The sequence below is a fragment of the Mytilus galloprovincialis genome, chromosome 12 (assembly GCF_965363235.1).
Source record: "Mytilus galloprovincialis chromosome 12, xbMytGall1.hap1.1, whole genome shotgun sequence".
NCBI lineage: Eukaryota > Metazoa > Mollusca > Bivalvia > Mytilida > Mytilidae > Mytilus > Mytilus galloprovincialis.
This window is the reverse complement of record NC_134849.1, coordinates 46,570,766-46,592,395: the sequence shown is the minus strand read 5'-3', so window position 1 is coordinate 46,592,395 and position 21,630 is coordinate 46,570,766. Positions and strand designations below refer to the sequence as shown.

At 32.7% G+C, this 21,630-nt stretch overlaps 2 protein-coding genes across 4 annotated transcripts in view; both read right to left on the bottom strand.

Moving 5' to 3' along the window:
* LOC143053977 (trace amine-associated receptor 4-like) overlaps positions 1-21,630 on the bottom strand; it is a 151,251-nt gene that overhangs the window by 108,109 nt on the left and 21,512 nt on the right. The window lies entirely within an intron of this gene.
* LOC143053973 (uncharacterized) lies at positions 12,525-21,580 on the bottom strand. Of its 2 annotated transcripts, XM_076226798.1 has the most exons (9): positions 21,311-21,577; positions 20,657-20,778; positions 20,176-20,267; positions 19,685-19,725; positions 18,891-19,052; positions 17,376-17,492; positions 14,720-15,376; positions 13,081-13,141; positions 12,525-12,843 (listed from the first exon to the last, which is right to left on the bottom strand). In XM_076226798.1, exons 5-9 carry the CDS (start codon positions 18,933-18,935, stop codon positions 12,542-12,544), a joined length of 1,182 nt encoding a protein of 393 aa, XP_076082913.1. In that variant the 5' UTR covers positions 18,936-19,052; positions 19,685-19,725; positions 20,176-20,267; positions 20,657-20,778; positions 21,311-21,577; the 3' UTR covers positions 12,525-12,541. The 2 variants fall into 2 exon arrangements, with proteins under 2 accessions (XP_076082913.1, XP_076082914.1); XM_076226799.1 differs by lacking the exon at positions 12,525-12,843 and having other exon boundaries at positions 21,311-21,580.

Sequence of the window (21,630 nt, the reverse complement as noted above, 5' to 3'; positions counted from 1 at the left end):
AATACATTATTTGGAAAAAAGAAAGATAAAGCAACCGTCTATCATCCGTGGTTCAGGAAAAATAACAGACACTAAACTAATATCTTCTATCTTTGTTTCAAATAAAAAAAATCCATCATGGTAAAGCTTATTTGAAAAAAGAAGCTGGAAGTGGGGAAATAGTATTTTTTTCTCTTTCCTGGTCGTAAAGTAGAGCTAGGTAATAGAGTAGAGCTATATACTTAAGAATACACAATTTCGGCAATTGATTCTGTGGCTCAGCGGTAAGATGCGCGACTGACAGCTGAAAGATCCCATGTTCTCGCCGCACTGCCGGAGGTAAAAATAAATAAATAAATAAGTACTATATTTAATGTAACTTAACTTAACTTTAATTTAATTTTAATTTCGAAAACGTAACCAGAATTAACTCATTGCATATATGTATATATATATATATATATATATATATATATATATATATATATATTTCTGTACATAACCGCACTCTTGTTTGTTTTACTTTGCCGTTAAACGTGCATATTGACTTTTTTTTGGATATTTTTGATGATGAGTTGCGGTAAATTGACGTAAAACTTATTGTCCATCTTACTGTCCAACTTGTACATAAAAGTCTTTTAGATATTTTGCTCGGTCCATAGTTGTCTCATTGACATTTACCGTATATACACTTTTTGTTACTGTCAAAAATGATAATCAGGCCTTTCTTTTACCTATGACTTCAACGCATGTTTGTATGCAGTTCAGCATCAGTCACGAGTAAATGTTAAGATATACTTCAGAGTGCATTCTATGTTTCATTTTGCGAACTTTGTTTGTAAACTGTGCACGTGTGTGCGTGAAGAATTAAAAAAATATGTCTTCACTGGGACCTCTAGAGCTGAAACCTGAAGACTTCAGTTTAGCAGGGGCGTAACTCTAAAGATGTTTTAGTCGTTTTTTTGCAAATAACATCATTGTAGAAAAATTGTGTTTTCTATTAAAGCAAAATGTTTAAATAATGACCCAGATAGCATTCGAATAGTGACATTGCAGAGCATAGCAAGTAATTTGCAATTATTGAACAAAGAAAACACCATTTTCGTATAAAAATTAATATCCTATATACTAACGGGTCGTGGCAGTGTTAAACAACAAACTACACTTATAACCTTTTGCAAAGTATTGCAACGAGTAATGACTTACGCAAATGGTAACTGCACACGCGAGTATTTGTATTCCAACCGCAAGTCCCATCCAATTTCCTTTAGTTGCTATAAACCCTCTCTACGTCTTGTCAATTGGTAAATAGTTTTCCCCCTTGTTTTAAGGTTATTGGCTATATCAATCCTGCCATTTTGTAACATAAATAGTGATTTAGATTATTAAACATCAACCATGTCCAGCGGCAAATATTACAACACTATCACAGATAACAGGTATTACATCAACAAACCAACATTATTTAAACAATACATGTAATTGGAACATGTATCTGCGAATTTAATTCATTTTTACCAAAACAACTAGCAACCAAATTGTTCGAAAGTATTGAAATACATTATTTGGAAAAAAGAAAGATAAAGCAACCGTCTATCATCCGTGGTTCAGGAAAAATAACAGACACTAAACTAATATCTTCTATCTTTGTTTCAAATAAAAAAAAAATCCATCATGGTAAAACTTATTTGAAAAAAGAAGCTGGAAGTGGGGAAATAGTATTTTTTTCTCTTTCCTGGTCGTAAAGTAGAGCTAGGTAATAGAGTAGAGCTATATACTTAAGAATACACAATTTCGGCAATTGATTCTGTGGCTCAGCGGTAAGATGCGCGACTGACAGCTGAAAGATCCCATGTTCTCGCCGCACTGCCGGAGGTAAAAATAAATAAATAAATAAATAAGTACTATATTTAATGTAACTTAACTTAACTTTAATTTAATTTTAATTTCGAAAACGTAACCAGAATTAACTCATTGCATATACAAATATATATATATATATATATATATATATATATATATATATATTTCTGTACATAACCGCACTCTTGTTTGTTTTACTTTGCCGTTAAACGTGCATATTGACTTTTTTTTGGATATTTTTGATGATGAGTTGCGGTAAATTGACGTAAAACTTATTGTCCATCTTACTGTCCAACTTGTACATAAAAGTCTTTTAGATATTTTGCTCGGTCCATAGTTGTCTCATTGACGTTTACCGTATATACACTTTTTGTTACTGTCAAAAATGATAATCAGGCCTTTCTTTTACCTATGACTTCAACGCATGTTTGTATGCAGTTCAGCATCAGTCACGAGTAAATGTTAAGATATACTTCAGAGTGCATTCTATGTTTCATTTTGCGAACTTTGTTTGTAAACTGTGCACGTGTGTGCGTGAAGAATTAAAAAAAATATGTCTTCACTGGGACCTCTAGAGCTGAAACCTGAAGACTTCAGTTTAGCAGGGGCGTAACTCTAAAGATGTTTTAGTCGTTTTTTTGCAAATAACATCATTGTAGAAAAATTGTGTTTTCTATTAAAGCAAAATGTTTAAAAATGACCCAGATAGCATTCGAATAGTGACATTGCAGAGCATAGCAAGTAATTTGCAATTATTGAACAAAGAAAACACCATTTTCGTATAAAAATTAATATCCTATATACTAACGGGTCGTGGCAGTGTTAAACAACAAACTACACTTATAACCTTTTGCAAAGTATTGCAACGAGTAATGACTTACGCAAATGGTAACTGCACACGGGAGTATTTGTATTCCAACCGCAAGTCCCATCCAATTTCCTTTAGTTGCTATAACACTCTCTACGTCTTGTCAATTGGTAAATAGTTTTTCCCCTTGTTTTAAGGTTATTGGCTATATCAATCCTGCCATTTTGTAACATAAATAGTCATTTAGATTATTAAACATCAACCATGTCCAGCGGCAAATATTACAACACTATCACAGATAACAGGTATTACATCAACAAACCAACATTATTTAAACAATACATGTAATTGGAACATGTATCTGCGAATTTAATTCATTTTTACCAAAACAACTAGCAACCAAATTGTTCGAAAGTATTGAAATACATTATTTGGAAAAAAGAAAGATAAAGCAACCGTCTATCATCCGTGGTTCAGGAAAAATAACAGACACTAAACTAATATCTTCTATCTTTGTTTCAAATAAAAAAAAATCCATCATGGTAAAACTTATTTGAAAAAAGAAGCTGGAAGTGGGGAAATGGTATTTTTTTCTCTTTCCTGGTCGTAAAGTAGAGCTAGGTAATAGAGTAGAGATATATACTTAAGAATACACAATTTCGGCAATTGATTCTGTGGCTCAGCGGTAAGATGCGCGACTGACAGCTGAAAGATCCCATGTTCTCGCCGCACTGCCGGAGGTAAAAATAAATAAATAAATAAGTACTATATTTAATGTAACTTAACTTAACTTTAATTTAATTTTAATTTCGAAAACGTAACCAGAATTAACTCATTGCATATACAAATATATATATATATATATATATATATATATTTCTGTACATAACCGCACTCTTGTTTGTTTTACTTTGCCGTTAAACGTGCATATTGACTTTTTTTTGGATATTTTTGATGATGAGTTGCGGTAAATTGACGTAAAACTTATTGTCCATCTTACTGTCCAACTTGTACATAAAAGTCTTTTAGATATTTTGCTCGGTCCATAGTTGTCTCATTGACGTTTACCGTATATACACTTTTTGTTACTGTCAAAAATGATAATCAGGCCTTTCTTTTACCTATGACTTCAACGCATGTTTGTATGCAGTTCAGCATCAGTTCCGAGTAAATGTTAAGATATACTTCAGAGTGCATTCTATGTTTCATTTTGCGAACTTTGTTTGTAAACTGTGCACGTGTGTGCGTGAAGAATTAAAAAAATATGTCTTCACTGGGACCTCTAGAGCTGAAACCTGAAGACTTCAGTTTAGCAGGGGCGTAACTCTAAAGATGTTTTAGTCGTTTTTTTGCAAATAACATCATTGTAGAAAAATTGTGTTTTCTATTAAAGCAAAATGTTTAAATAATGACCCAGATAGCATTCGAATAGTGACATTGCAGAGCATAGCAAGTAATTTGCAATTATTGAACAAAGAAAACACCATTTTCGTATAAAAATTAATATCCTATATACTAACGGGTCGTGGCAGTGTTAAACAACAAACTACACTTATAACCTTTTGCAAAGTATTGCAACGAGTAATGACTTACGCAAATGGTAACTGCACACGCGAGTATTTGTATTCCAACCGCAAGTCCCATCCAATTTCCTTTAGTTGCTATAACCCCCTCTACGTCTTGTCAATTGGTAAATAGTTTTTCCCCTTGTTGTAAGGTTATTGGCTATATCAATCCTGCCATTTTGTAACATAAATAGTCATTTAGATTATTAAACATCAACCATGTCCAGCGGCAAATATTACAACACTATCACAGATAACAGGTATTACATCAACAAACCAACATTATTTAAACAATACATGTAATTGGAACATGTATCTGCGAATTTAATTCATTTTTACCAAAACAACTAGCAACCAAATTGTTCGAAAGTATTGAAATACATTATTTGGAAAAAAGAAAGATAAAGCAACCGTCTATCATCCGTGGTTCAGGAAAAATAACAGACACTAAACTAATATCTTCTATCTTTGTTTCAAATAAAAAAAAAATCCATCATGGTAAAACTTATTTGAAAAAAGAAGCTGGAAGTGGGGAAATAGTATTTTTTTCTCTTTCCTGGTCGTAAAGTAGAGCTAGGTAATAGAGTAGAGCTATATACTTAAGAATACACAATTTCGGCAATTGATTCTGTGGCTCAGCGGTAAGATGCGCGACTGACAGCTGAAAGATCCCATGTTCTCGCCGCACTGCCGGAGGTAAAAATAAATAAATAAATAAGTACTATATTTAATGTAACTTAACTTAACTTTAATTTAATTTTAATTTCGAAAACGTAACCAGAATTAACTCATTGCATATACAAATATATATATATATATTTCTGTACATAACCGCACTCTTGTTTGTTTTACTTTGCCGTTAAACGTGCATATTGACTTTTTTTTGGATATTTTTGATGATGAGTTGCGGTAAATTGACGTAAAACTTATTGTCCATCTTACTGTCCAACTTGTACATAAAAGTCTTTTAGATATTTTGCTCGGTCCATAGTTGTCTCATTGACGTTTACCGTATATACACTTTTTGTTACTGTCAAAAATGATAATCAGGCCTTTCTTTTACCTATGACTTCAACGCATGTGTGTATGCAGTTCAGCATCAGTCACGAGTAAATGTTAAGATATACTTCAGAGTGCATTCTATGTTTCATTTTGCGAACTTTGTTTGTAAACTGTGCACGTGTGTGCGTGAAGAATTAAAAAAATATGTCTTCACTGGGACCTCTAGAGCTGAAACCTGAAGACTTCAGTTTAGCAGGGGCGTAACTCTAAAGATGTTTTAGTCGTTTTTTTGCAAATAACATCATTGTAGAAAAATTGTGTTTTCTATTAAAGCAAAATGTTTAAATAATGACCCAGATAGCATTCGAATAGTGACATTGCAGAGCATAGCAAGTAATTTGCAATTATTGAACAAAGAAAACACCATTTTCGTATAAAAATTAATATCCTATATACTAACGGGTCGTGGCAGTGTTAAACAACAAACTACACTTATAACCTTTTGCAAAGTATTGCAACGAGTAATGACTTACGCAAATGGTAACTGCACACGCGAGTATTTGTATTCCAACCGCAAGTCCCATCCAATTTCCTTTAGTTGCTATAACCCCCTCTACGTCTTGTCAATTGGTAAATAGTTTTTCCCCTTGTTTTAAGGTTATTGGCTATATCAATCCTGCCATTTTGTAACATAAATAGTCATTTAGATTATTAAACATCAACCATGTCCAGCGGCAAATATTACAACACTATCACAGATAACAGGTATTACATCAACAAACCAACATTATTTAAACAATACATGTAATTGGAACATGTATCTGCGAATTTAATTCATTTTTACCAAAACAACTAGCAACCAAATTGTTCGAAAGTATTGAAATACATTATTTGGAAAAAAGAAAGATAAAGCAACCGTCTATCATCCGTGGTTCAGGAAAAATAACAGACACTAAACTAATATCTTCTATCTTTGTTTCAAATAAAAAAAAATCCATCATGGTAAAACTTATTTGAAAAAAGAAGCTGGAAGTGGGGAAATAGTATTTTTTTCTCTTTCCTGGTCGTAAAGTAGAGCTAGGTAATAGAGTAGAGCTATATACTTAAGAATACACAATTTCGGCAATTGATTCTGTGGCTCAGCGGTAAGATGCGCGACTGACAGCTGAAAGATCCCATGTTCTCGCCGCACTGCCGGAGGTAAAAATAAATAAATAAATAAATAAGTACTATATTTAATGTAACTTAACTTAACTTTAATTTAATTTTAATTTCGAAAACGTAACCAGAATTAACTCATTGCATATACAAATATATATATATATATATATATATATATATATATTTCTGTACATAACCGCACTCTTGTTTGTTTTACTTTGCCGTTAAACGTGCATATTGACTTTTTTTTGGATATTTTTGATGATGAGTTGCGGTAAATTGACGTAAAACTTATTGTCCATCTTACTGTCCAACTTGTACATAAAAGTCTTTTAGATATTTTGCTCGGTCCATAGTTGTCTCATTGACGTTTACCGTATATACACTTTTTGTTACTGTCAAAAATGATAATCAGGCCTTTCTTTTACCTATGACTTCAACGCATGTTTGTATGCAGTTCAGCATCAGTCACGAGTAAATGTTAAGATATACTTCAGAGTGCATTCTATGTTTCATTTTGCGAACTTTGTTTGTAAACTGTGCACGTGTGTGCGTGAAGAATTAAAAAAAATATGTCTTCACTGGGACCTCTAGAGCTGAAACCTGAAGACTTCAGTTTAGCAGGGGCGTAACTCTAAAGATGTTTTAGTCGTTTTTTTGCAAATAACATCATTGTAGAAAAATTGTGTTTTCTATTAAAGCAAAATGTTTAAATAATGACCCAGATAGCATTCGAATAGTGACATTGCAGAGCATAGCAAGTAATTTGCAATTATTGAACAAAGAAAACACCATTTTCGTATAAAAATTAATATCCTATATACTAACGGGTCGTGGCAGTGTTAAACAACAAACTACACTTATAACCTTTTGCAAAGTATTGCAACGAGTAATGACTTACGCAATTGGTAACTGCACACGGGAGTATTTGTATTCCAACCGCAAGTCCCATCCAATTTCCTTTAGTTGCTATAACCCCCTCTACGTCTTGTCAATTGGTAAATAGTTTTTCCCCTTGTTTTAAGGTTATTGGCTATATCAATCCTGCCATTTTGTAACATAAATAGTCATTTAGATTATTAAACATCAACCATGTCCAGCGGCAAATATTACAACACTATCACAGATAACAGGTATTACATCAACAAACCAACATTATTTAAACAATACATGTAATTGGAACATGTATCTGCGAATTTAATTCATTTTTACCAAAACAACTAGCAACCAAATTGTTCGAAAGTATTGAAATACATTATTTGGAAAAAAGAAAGATAAAGCAACCGTCTATCATCCGTGGTTCAGGAAAAATAACAGACACTAAACTAATATCTTCTATCTTTGTTTCAAATAAAAAAAAAATCCATCATGGTAAAACTTATTTGAAAAAAGAAGCTGGAAGTGGGGAAATAGTATTTTTTTCTCTTTCCTGGTCGTAAAGTAGAGCTAGGTAATAGAGTAGAGATATATACTTAAGAATACACAATTTCGGCAATTGATTCTGTGGCTCAGCGGTAAGATGCGCGACTGACAGCTGAAAGATCCCATGTTCTCGCCGCACTGCCGGAGGTAAAAATAAATAAATAAATAAGTACTATATTTAATGTAACTTAACTTAACTTTAATTTAATTTTAATTTCGAAAACGTAACCAGAATTAACTCATTGCATATACAAATATATATATATATATTTCTGTACATAACCGCACTCTTGTTTGTTTTACTTTGCCGTTAAACGTGCATATTGACTTTTTTTTGGATATTTTTGATGATGAGTTGCGGTAAATTGACGTAAAACTTATTGTCCATCTTACTGTCCAACTTGTACATAAAAGTCTTTTAGATATTTTGCTCGGTCCATAGTTGTCTCATTGACGTTTACCGTATATACACTTTTTGTTACTGTCAAAAATGATAATCAGGCCTTTCTTTTACCTATGACTTCAACGCATGTGTGTATGCAGTTCAGCATCAGTCACGAGTAAATGTTAAGATATACTTCAGAGTGCATTCTATGTTTCATTTTGCGAACTTTGTTTGTAAACTGTGCACGTGTGTGCGTGAAGAATTAAAAAAATATGTCTTCACTGGGACCTCTAGAGCTGAAACCTGAAGACTTCAGTTTAGCAGGGGCGTAACTCTAAAGATGTTTTAGTCGTTTTTTTGCGAATAACATCATTGTAGAAAAATTGTGTTTTCTATTAAAGCAAAATGTTTAAATAATGACCCAGATAGCATTCGAATAGTGACATTGCAGAGCATAGCAAGTAATTTGCAATTATTGAACAAAGAAAACACCATTTTCGTATAAAAATTAATATCCTATATACTAACGGGTCGTGGCAGTGTTAAACAACAAACTACACTTATAACCTTTTGCAAAGTATTGCAACGAGTAATGACTTACGCAAATGGTAACTGCACACGCGAGTATTTGTATTCCAACCGCAAGTCCCATCCAATTTCCTTTAGTTGCTATAACCCCCTCTACGTCTTGTCAATTGGTAAATAGTTTTTCCCCTTGTTGTAAGGTTATTGGCTATATCAATCCTGCCATTTTGTAACATAAATAGTCATTTAGATTATTAAACATCAACCATGTCCAGCGGCAAATATTACAACACTATCACAGATAACAGGTATTACATCAACAAACCAACATTATTTAAACAATACATGTAATTGGAACATGTATCTGCGAATTTAATTCATTTTTACCAAAACAACTAGCAACCAAATTGTTCGAAAGTATTGAAATACATTATTTGGAAAAAAGAAAGATAAAGCAACCGTCTATCATCCGTGGTTCAGGAAAAATAACAGACACTAAACTAATATCTTCTATCTTTGTTTCAAATAAAAAAAAATCCATCATGGTAAAACTTATTTGAAAAAAGAAGCTGGAAGTGGGGAAATGGTATTTTTTTCTCTTTCCTGGTCGTAAAGTAGAGCTAGGTAATAGAGTAGAGATATATACTTAAGAATACACAATTTCGGCAATTGATTCTGTGGCTCAGCGGTAAGGTGCGCGACTGACAGCTGAAAGATCCCATGTTCTCGCCGCACTGCCGGAGGTAAAAATAAATAAATAAATAAGTACTATGTTTAATGTAACTTAACTTAACTTTAATTTAATTTTAATTTCGAAAACGTAACCAGAATTAACTCATTGCATATACAAATATATATATATATATATATATATTTCTGTACATAACCGCACTCTTGTTTGTTTTACTTTGCCGTTAAACGTGCATATTGACTTTTTTTTGGATATTTTTGATGATGAGTTGCGGTAAATTGACGTAAAACTTATTGTCCATCTTACTGTCCAACTTGTACATAAAAGTCTTTTAGATATTTTGCTCGGTCCATAGTTGTCTCATTGACGTTTACCGTATATACACTTTTTGTTACTGTCAAAAATGATAATCAGGCCTTTCTTTTACCTATGACTTCAACGCATGTGTGTATGCAGTTCAGCATCAGTCACGAGTAAATGTTAAGATATACTTCAGAGTGCATTCTATGTTTCATTTTGCGAACTTTGTTTGTAAACTGTGCACGTGTGTGCGTGAAGAATTAAAAAAATATGTCTTCACTGGGACCTCTAGAGCTGAAACCTGAAGACTTCAGTTTAGCAGGGGCGTAACTCTAAAGATGTTTTAGTCGTTTTTTTGCAAATAACATCATTGTAGAAAAATTGTGTTTTCTATTAAAGCAAAATGTTTAAATAATGACCCAGATAGCATTCGAATAGTGACATTGCAGAGCATAGCAAGTAATTTGCAATTATTGAACAAAGAAAACACCATTTTCGTATAAAAATTAATATCCTATATACTAACGGGTCGTGGCAGTGTTAAACAACAAACTACACTTATAACCTTTTGCAAAGTATTGCAACGAGTAATGACTTACGCAAATGGTAACTGCACACGCGAGTATTTGTATTCCAACCGCAAGTCCCATCCAATTTCCTTTAGTTGCTATAACCCCCTCTACGTCTTGTCAATTGGTAAATAGTTTTTCCCCTTGTTGTAAGGTTATTGGCTATATCAATCCTGCCATTTTGTAACATAAATAGTCATTTAGATTATTAAACATCAACCATGTCCAGCGGCAAATATTACAACACTATCACAGATAACAGGTATTACATCAACAAACCAACATTATTTAAACAATACATGTAATTGGAACATGTATCTGCGAATTTAATTCATTTTTACCAAAACAACTAGCAACCAAATTGTTCGAAAGTATTGAAATACATTATTTGGAAAAAAGAAAGATAAAGCAACCGTCTATCATCCGTGGTTCAGGAAAAATAACAGACACTAAACTAATATCTTCTATCTTTGTTTCAAATAAAAAAAAATCCATCATGGTAAAACTTATTTGAAAAAAGAAGCTGGAAGTGGGGAAATGGTATTTTTTTCTCTTTCCTGGTCGTAAAGTAGAGCTAGGTAATAGAGTAGAGATATATACTTAAGAATACACAATTTCGGCAATTGATTCTGTGGCTCAGCGGTAAGGTGCGCGACTGACAGCTGAAAGATCCCATGTTCTCGCCGCACTGCCGGAGGTAAAAATAAATAAATAAATAAGTACTATATTTAATGTAACTTAACTTAACTTTAATTTAATTTTAATTTCGAAAACGTAACCAGAATTAACTCATTGCATATACAAATATATATATATATATTTCTGTACATAACCGCACTCTTGTTTGTTTTACTTTGCCGTTAAACGTGCATATTGACTTTTTTTTGGATATTTTTGATGATGAGTTGCGGTAAATTGACGTAAAACTTATTGTCCATCTTACTGTCCAACTTGTACATAAAAGTCTTTTAGATATTTTGCTCGGTCCATAGTTGTCTCATTGACGTTTACCGTATATACACTTTTTGTTACTGTCAAAAATGATAACCAGGCCTTTCTTTTACCTATGACTTCAACGCATGTTTGTATGCAGTTCAGCATCAGTCACGAGTAAATGTTAAGATATACTTCAGAGTGCATTCTATGTTTCATTTTGCGAACTTTGTTTGTAAACTGTGCACGTGTGTGCGTGAAGAATTAAAAAAAATATGTCTTCACTGGGACCTCTAGAGCTGAAACCTGAAGACTTCAGTTTAGCAGGGGCGTAACTCTAAAGATGTTTTAGTCGTTTTTTTGCAAAGTAACATCATTGTAGAAAAATTGTGTTTTCTATTAAAGCAAAATGTTTAAATAATGACCCAGATAGCATTCGAATAGTGACATTGCAGAGCATAGCAAGTAATTTGCAATTATTGAACAAAGAAAACACCATTTTCGTATAAAAATTAATATCCTATATACTAACGGGTCGTGGCAGTGTTAAACAACAAACTACACTTAACTGATTCCATTTCTAAAAGGGAAAATCCATTGTTTTCCTTTTTTATCTTTGTAAACCATTTTAAGATTAATTTAATACATTAAATGCTTTTTTAATACTTTATTACTAACTTAAGTATTAGATTTTTCATATTGGCTATAGAATTTTTACAAATTTTACAATATCTTGTAAATTTATTATGAAATGTTTCCTTCAATATACTAGTCCAAAGACCATTTTTAACATGTACACATAGCATAAAATTTGCTATCTGGTCGTTAGACCAAAACTGAAGAAGTGACTTTTTATTGTTGTAAAAAAAACATCAATACAAACTTAATAAATACCAAATGTTTAATCCACAAATGTTTTGAATAAATTATGTGGTCTTTCAACCAAAAAGAATGTTGTCAAACGATGTTGTATTATTCTGGTCTAAAGACCAAATATTCATGTATTTTCTTATTCATATAGAAAAAACAACCAAACAATTAAACCAATCTATAGGTTGTTTGATACTCATAAACTGGTCTTTAAACCAAAAAAAAAAAGAAAAGAAGAAGAAAATGATTCGGTAGAATTTTTAGTATTTACTATTAAAAACAAAAGATCAATATTAACGAATAAAGGCCAGATAATAAAAAACACAAAACACATCTAGGATTCACTGTCAATGTTATTCTAAGCGCTTTGGGTCTCTCACATGTTATCAATAAGTTACTACTAAGATATTTTGGAGAATAAAACAAATTTTATTAATGAAATATTTAAAATGTGTTCGAAACTTGTAATTACAACTGACAACTGTCTGAATAATATATAAGCTGGTTTGAAATAGAAGGATAGATATGTGATGTAACAATTCTTTCCCAAAGACTTAGGAATATTTTGAGGTAAAATATCAACACTAAATGCAAATATTCGTCTATCAAAAGATACATGAACAATGATTCTAAAAGAAAATATATCGCTAAGTATAATCTATGTTTTTGGTAATAACTTTTAGTTTTAAAAAAATAAATATATGAAGAGTAAATTTTTCTGGAAATTTCTTTAACATTCTTCTTCCTTTTCTTTGCTTGGCATGTTTTCTCTGAAATAGAAGAAACGATATATTTACATAAATTTGCTTAATGCATATTCATCTTTTTTTCTTCAGCTTTAAAGGAAGATATCAATATGAGGTTGAAAATGGCGATACCTTCGTGACTATTCACGGAAAAATTCTTGTCAATTGTCGCGATCGTAAACGATAATTTTTGGGCATACTTACCCTCCAATATACTTAAAATTTCTCAAATGATAGAACAAAATACAAATTACATAATACCTTCTGATTCTTTTCTATTTCCTTTTGATGTCTTTTTTTGTTGTTTTGGCTGTACTTGCACCTGAAATGTACGAGTTCATATACATTGTAGTTTGTTTGAACAAATCACGTTTCTTCATTTTGAAAATAACATCGAATGCAGATTTTTAAATATTTGATCTTTGACTTAACATATAACAGAAGACGATAGCGAAAAAAAAAAGGTCACATTTAGTAGCGTGATCGACTTTTTAACATTGCAATGATTTCCACAGAAACAAGTATTAAAATGTGTAGTGGGTCGGTCTAAAGTTTGAGCGATATGACTGGTTTTTTTTTACTTTGCTCCATGTTGAAGGTTCACTGTCACTTTCAAATGAAAAACGTAGAGCGCTGTTCCTTTGGTTTTTATTTCGTGACGTATAGTATTTTTGTGTCCTATATTGATAAACTATGTCTTATCTTTTAGTTTAATGAACTCTGGAAAGCATAATATACGGACAAACTTTTCACATCGACTTAAAGCATTATTTATATTGTGATGGTCTATTTTTTTTACTTTTTTATTTCAATACAATGAAACTAGAGATTAAATTGATTAAAGCCAGGATTTTTTAATTTGTTGGTTTACGGATCCGCCGACCCGATTTTTCCGATTTCCAGAATAAAAATAAAATTGACTTTTCATGCTTTTTTATTCCCGCCGACCCTAACAAATGCATTATCCCTGAAAAATTATTAAATAATTTTTTTTATGAAATGAAATGCATTAATCACTAACAAAATTGATAACACTTTCTGTTGTGAAAAAATAAAACTTCCAGTTTACGTTTCTAAAAATAGACAAATCAATTATAACTGACCTTGAAATGTCGTTTGCGCAAATAATATTGCGGAACGAAACTTGTGTTTAAAACCAATTACACAATAAGTTCGTTTCCCTTATTTGTCATCAGTCTGTAAGATGCATCATCTCATAGAATTAGACTTGTCCAAATGTGGACAGGGTAAAGGCATCAAGTTGAAGTACTGAATATTAACAAATCATTTGGAATTTTCTTGTTTCATAGATAATAAAAAAATCATCGTCCATTTGGATGAAAAACGGGAATGCGAGACAACAGATTAACCCGATAATCTCGTTTTCCAGTGGACGAGTCTATTAGGTTTTTAACACGTGTGTTGAAACTTATTTTCGTACGACGTTTTTACATTTTTTTCCTTATCAGTTTTCGTGCTTGAAGATCATTTTTCACCAAGTTTTCTGGAATTGATAAAGAGCTACGCGAATTTATTTTTCTTGTTTCTGAAATGACGATTTAATTTCGTCTTTGACCGTGCACCCCCCTTTTTTTACTGTAAATTATTAGACAATGTCATGCGATGTTTATAACAGTTGAGCAATAATATTTCATCGAACTAAAATTTAAGAAATGATGATAAAATAGCATAACAAACATATTGTTAGAAAGGTGAAATATATATTGATTTTGCGTATTTTTCTGTCTTCAAAGATGATTTTTTTCCTTTTTTTTTCCCGACCGACCGACCCGACTTTTTCATGGGGAAAATCCGTAAACCATCAAATTAAAAAACAGTGGCCAAATATATAAAATGAGAAATGTGAAAACTTATATAGATAAGAACTAGACCGACTTACAAAACATTCCTCTCGCTCATTTTCCAATAATCTCCTTAGTTCTGCTGGAATGTCTTGATCAACGGATGGTCTTTGTCTTTTCAATTGCTGTTTGGGTAACAAAGGGAGAATCCATTTTGCCTTTGATAGAACTTTTGTCCTTCTGTATGGCAGACTGTCTCTAATTTTTTCTAGATGTCCAAGAAATCCTCCCCACCACTTTTGCTCTGTATGTTCTATTTGATCAGTGAATAGACATTGCCACTGTGGTATTCTAGATTTGATCTTATTTATATCTATCTTCTCGAATTGAGGATTGATAACTTTTGGTATTCCCTTTGGTAAATTAGGTTTCCCGGAAATTAGTTGAATAATGCCATGTTCAGTTTTCCATTCGCTGTCTTGGAAAGCTTTGTACTGCATTTTCACATTATGTGTTGCTAAATCCCGGATAAACTTATAATGCAAAGGTTTAGTATGCTTACGAATGTCGTTAAGGCTTGATGTTATCCATGAACGAATGTCATAAATAGCCTCTATATCCTTAACGTTCGGAAGCATCTCCTTCAGACGAGGCATTGTTTCAGCATCATTCCTACGAAGAGTTTCAGCTATTCGGCTAAAAGCAGCATCCACATCTTCGTGTGTATGTCCTACTGGTAAAAATGATAAATGCACCTGAAAAGAAAATTTGCTATTTGTAACAGTAAAATAATTGGTGATTTAAATACGCTAACTTGTAATGCTAGAAAGAACTAACATTATAAGTGTGTAAAATGCCAAATTGCTTGTATTTTAAGAGTTTAAAATACCCATCGTATTGAAAGGCAGTAAACTTCAAAATGTATATGAATAAAGAGCACGTGATACGCCCGTAGTATTTTCAAAGAATTAAGTTCCAGTACTCCTAAATGTCATGTTATAAATCTATATAAAAAAAAATCAAGGTATGTTATATTGATAGATATAAACCAGCCTTCAAAAGTTTCATGAAATCTTTTTGAGTTGTTGTCCGAAAACTGACTAATCCCCATCCCTTTATGACTAAAACCCCACAACTAGGAACGGTAATTGCCATAATATATAACATCGATAGCATACTTCAATAAACACTTCACCAAAGTATCATGAAAAATGTTCAAAGCATTTGACAGTTATTATCCGAAAACACTGGAAAATACCCCTTTTAAATGGATAAAATTCCTATAACTTAATTGAACACGTAAAATCTAAAATTCATAAAAAAAGAGAAAGAGACTCACGTAGACAGATCTATATAAATAATGTTTGATGCAGATTGTTATTATCCGACATGTTGACAACGGACGGACGGACTAACGTTCAGCGGTATACCATAATACGTTTTGTAAACAGATGTACATGTACTTATACAAACTGTGAGTCAACTAGCCTATTTCAAAGATGTGTGTGTTAGCTCTCTGGTTAGAAAAAAGTTCCACCTAATTCATTAAGATATTAATAACTTCTATTCAATATAAGTTTCACTGGGAAAAACATTTCTAACTAAAATCGTAGAAGTATTTTACTTCCATGCTAAAACCTTATATTACAGGCATCATAACTTACATGATCAACCAAAAGTCACACAAAAAATCCCCAAAAGGGGGTCTTGTAAATGAATGTTTTACAGACAGACGTACCATTAGCATGTATAAACTATAATCAATGATACATACATGTGTGCAATTTCAATGGTAATTATATGGATAGGCAATAATTAATGTGTCAATTGATCATATATTTTCATAGTCTGGTAAGATACAATGTATATGTATATACTGTGCACTGTTCTTTTTATCTACTTGATGTGAATGACCCCATGTGGTTAGCATCTTTATCTGTGGAATTATTGTTGACACAAGATAATTAATCCTTATTAAGATGTCACAGATTATATGTTAGAGAAGAAATATATACAAACCATTAATATAGTATAACAAGAGGCTACGTTTTTCAAGTCCAGTCCTACATTTATAGTCCCCCCTCCTCGTGAAAAAGAAGGGTGAAGACGGTTCTGATCCCAAAATCCCGGGCTTAAAAACATGAAATCCCGAGGTCCCGAATTAAAAAAAAAAAATCCCGACATCCCGAACTTCGGAAAGAGAATTCCCGGGTCCCCAAAGCGTAAATCCCGAAATTCCGAAATCCCGAGCTTATAAACACCCCGAAAAATGTCCTGCCTCCCCTCAAGACCATACAATTTCGAATAAAGCAAATCATTGTATTTATTTCTCGAGTAATAATAACACATAAGAATTCAGTGCTGATGAATTTTAATGTACTATATTTTCAAGGATTTGAGGGATCACAGGACCTTATAATTATCCAATACCCACCCCCTCCCCCGGTTGGATCTGCCTATACATTATGTTTAACACTTCCCACAGTTTTAACCCTTAAACCAAACCGTTTTAAATCTTGAAATAACCACACCGTTTAAATCTAGCAATAGCTAATACTTATTTCTTGAAGTGAAGAGGAAGTCCTCAACAAATTTGCCGAGCGGAGGTAAGAGGAATATATATATTTGTTTTGCGTAAAACTATTTTCACCTTTAAGGGTGCAATCGCTCATATATATACCCACACAACCACCGGGTAACTGTTCCTTTCAATAAAGTAACAAGAATCGCAATGATTTGTAAATTGCAACTTACCTCATTGAAAATGCGTTGGTGAACAAGGAGTTCACAAAAACCCAATACATATCGATTTTTATTTTCCCGCCAACAATTATCTGCTTGCAAGTACAAAATAGGCGGTAACTTGTTACCCTACAAGAACAATAATCATAAAATTACTTCAGTATAGTATCTTACCACAGTTTTACCTTATAGACACATCGTTTTATAATAAACTTCTTATAATCACTCGTAATAATCCGTAAATGGCTCCCGAACAATTCATTAAAACTGTCAAAACTGTCGCAAAATGACCAAATCGTAAGGGTTTGTGAATGTGTGTGATCCTTAAGGGTTCGTTAGATAAGTTCGTGGATGTGAAACGGTGCAGGATAACTGGGATTGTCCATAGATCAACTCAAACCATCTACAAAGTCAACTCGGATAAGCCTATTCAGACAAAGAGATATTCTACTTTTTAAATGATTAAACGAGTGTCTACGAAGAAGACAATTCAGACCGTCAATGAAAATGCAGCGAGATTATTAATGATAATCATCTATAATAAAAAAAATTCAATTTATGGAAAAATTACGGATTTACATAAAACTTTTTGGGGGCACATTAACTCGATTTCAAAGGCAACAAGTTAAAATGGCAATTGTTATGCCCCACCTACAATAGTAGAGGGACATATTGTTTTCTGGTCTGTGCATCCGTAAGCCCGTCCGTCCGTCCGTTCGTTCGTTCGTGTACTTTGGACACATTCTCCAGTGGCGGATCCAGGGGGGGGGGGGTCCGGGGGTGCGCACCCCCTTTATTTTTGCCGATCAATGCATTTGTATCGGGACATATGTTTTGCACCCCCCCCCCTTTGCCCTGGGTGCCCTGGGTTAGCACCCCCCCTTTCGAAAATTTCTGCATCCGCCCCTGTTCTTGTTATGTTAAATATAACAATTAACCATTCAAAAAGCACAAAACTCTGTCATTCAAATTATATGGCTAATCAGACGAACTTATTTGTTTTGGGTGTATAGATTAAATATTTTTTAACAAATTAAAAAGATATGTAGAAAGGTGGATAACAGTAAAACTCGAAACCAATTCAATACTTAATTGATATGGTGTGCCGCTTGGATTCTGTTATCTCATCCTTTACATAATACTTTCGATTCAAAAAATGTATTACTTTTCATATAATGCCTAGGATAAATGCAACTTTTTATTGGTATGATTTTGTGTGATGTGTTCATAGGAGTTCAAATCTGAGAATCAGCTATTCCTTATGTCATGTTTACCTACGGCGAGACTTTTTGATGTGAAAAAATACAGGGCGTGTCACATAACAAGTAATTGGAACTCTTTTGACCTTATTTCCGATTGTTTTCAAATATATTCATATATTTTCAAGCTGGAAATGTGACCAATTCAAGCGGCACGCGCTGTCACTTTGTATATAGTATAGGGAGTGCTGATCACCACCCTCACCCCATCCGAGGTCACACATGTATTGCCTGATCATACGTTTAAATTGTGAAGTGTTTTACTTACCATAAGTTTTGAAATCTGGTAAAGAATTAGCATAAGGATATTCATGGTCAGGTTAGAGTCGTGCGGATATTGGTTCCAGTCGAGAAAGGTGAAAAATTTATTTTGTCAATGAGCTAAAACTCCGGTGACATGTGTCGTTAGTTGATCAACTTTATTCACAGCCTGCAATAAAACGTGTCAATAAGACAACTACATATATATGTAAGGACCAAAGTAAAAGATATATATAGATATAGATTCGTTTTAAATTAATTTTTTTTACTATACTAAAGAAATATAATAAAAAATGATTTACAAGGCATACTAAAAAGAGAAAGTCTGTAAAAAACTGACAAAATCAAACGCTGTGTACGGAACAAGTTGATTCGAAACACAATTGCCATATTCCTACATTTTTGTAGCTTGGTACATAAATTTTAATTTGAAAAAATGGAGGTACAATGTCGCGTATGACTGTATGGATCTGTCATTTAATTTACAGTTGTGGCGTGGTCGTAAATTCGCGAATAATTCCTCTCAAACTGCCGTCTAAAAACTTGCAATGAGATAAAAGCTTTGTATGATAAATTAATTGTACATAAAAAATCGCTCTAAATGGATAGATTGATTAATTGTACATGTTGGTTGCTTAACCTCTGGTGCTCTTTAAAAGAAAACGTTTGCATGGTAAAAGATACAAAATAATGTCTGCATAATGCCAAAGTTCCACATCAAACTCTATAATCGGAAGAAAACTATGATGTTCGTACATTTCCGAAGAGGGAATTTTCTGTTATACAAAATACCTAACTTACCTTTGCCATTCGACCAACAAAATGAGGAAGATTCGTTTTTGCTACAATGAAAACAAAATTTAAAGTTCATGTTATAAATAGGTAAAATTATGAAAAAAATAGGCAATCTGATAAACTGTTTAAATTGTCATTTCAGTCATCCAAATTTGATTTAATAGAATAACATCACAGTTAAATTCCCATTTGGAATACAAAAAAAAAGCGGAAAAAAATAATTCCTTATCGAATTCGTTTCATTAGTTTGAACAAAATAGAAAAGATTTTAACTTCAATGTTTTTTCTGTTCATTCCAGATCTTATTGGTTATGCCTTTAAAGTTATCAGATGCTCAAAGGCAATGAGAAATTGGCAAACTTAGTCAATAGTATATCGACTTATACAAAACTGATGCAATTTTAACTGACTTTTACAAAAATGACCGACCATTAATCTTACGGTCGACCCATTTTTCTCTAAAAAGTCCAAATATTTAGCCGTAGATCATAACTTACACTGATCCATTCCATCTATAATTAAGCTTAAATATTGTGATGGGGATGTCTTTGCAGCGTTTTTCTTTGTGTAATAGTACTTTCTTTCTAACCTGCAAAAATAGAAATTAAACATGTTAAAATATTAGTTTGCTGTTCAGCTTGCTTCTAGTAGCAAGCAAAGTCCACAAATACAACCCGATAAATTGATTGTCAGATTATAATTTTATTCATATTGTTAAATATCAGCTGCTAGATACGATATGGAGCTTTTTGAATTCGTTCGCTGCGCTCACTCGACAAAAAACTTCTTATCGTGACCTGCAGCTTACCATTAATATACAGATATTGTCAATGTAACACACAAACATAAACAACAGGACACGGTCGATAAATATTATTGGCTGTAGCTATAGTAAATTTATATTCTTCTATGTGTAGTATATATTATAACTTGACTTTGATGTCATATTTATTAATTGCATATTAATAATTTACATACATCTGTCTGCTATTGTGTTCTCTTCGTTCAGCTCGCAATTTTTCTCTCATCACTGGATCATGCGTGGTCTCTATCTGTCTTTCCAAACTTGTACATACTGTGCATTTCGAAAAGGAATTGGTCTGAAAGTGTAAATACAATTACAATACACATAGCATATACTGGCAAATGTTTGCACTACATACCAATGACTAATTTGTAACTATTTTAGTTGCACTTTCACATCTACATATACGTAAGAAGTCTGAATTTATAAGTTAAATCCACAGTTAACGTTTTGCGAATAATCAAGTCAGTGGCGGATCCAGAAATTTCATAAGTGGGGGTAGACTGACTGCCTAAGAGGGGGCCAGCTCTGGTCATGCTTCAATGATTCCCTATATAATCAACCAAATTTTCCAAGAAAAGGGGGCCGCCTAAATCCGCCTCTGCATATACAATTATAGTGAAATTGGTTAATATTAAACTGTCCAAAATATGTCATGGTTTACAGCATCACCTTTGTTTCGTAATGTACCCCATATAATGGAATAACAATTATTGGTACCATTTTTTTCACGCAAAGGAACGTACACGTTTCAGACCTTATTTTTTTTAATATAAGTTTTAACTTGATTAAAGATTTGTGCCTAACTTGTTTGTTTTAATTTATACCTTTTTGACTTTAAGATTGGGTAAATATTTTTTCCACATTCCGTAGAAGGCTGATGGCATTAAAAATTCTTCTGATCTTTCCTTCATATCTTCTTTATATCTTATATAAATCATGCACTGTCGTGTCCGATAAGGTAGTAAGAGTGTATTACAGTCGGGCATCCTGTCAACGTAATATGTAGCGTATTCTTCCAGCCAGTTTATAGCTTGGAGTGATTTTATGCTGGCACAGTAGTGTCTCTCCGATAAAGAAAAACGTGCTCCTCCTATGAACTTTTTTCTATTAGAGTAATAGAAATTTTTGTGAATTCCAAGCATTC

Coding starts and splice junctions, on each gene's coding strand:
- LOC143053973 (XM_076226798.1), bottom strand. CDS start 18,935: ATGAATATCCTTATGCTAATTCTTTACCAGATTTCAAAACTTATG. Junction 15,377..17,375: donor ACCAACGCATTTTCAATGAG/GTAAGTTGCAAT, acceptor TTTTCTTTTCAG/GTGCATTTATCATTTTTACC. Junction 12,844..13,080: donor AAATAGAAAAGAATCAGAAG/GTATTATGTAAT, acceptor CTTCTATTTCAG/AGAAAACATGCCAAGCAAAG.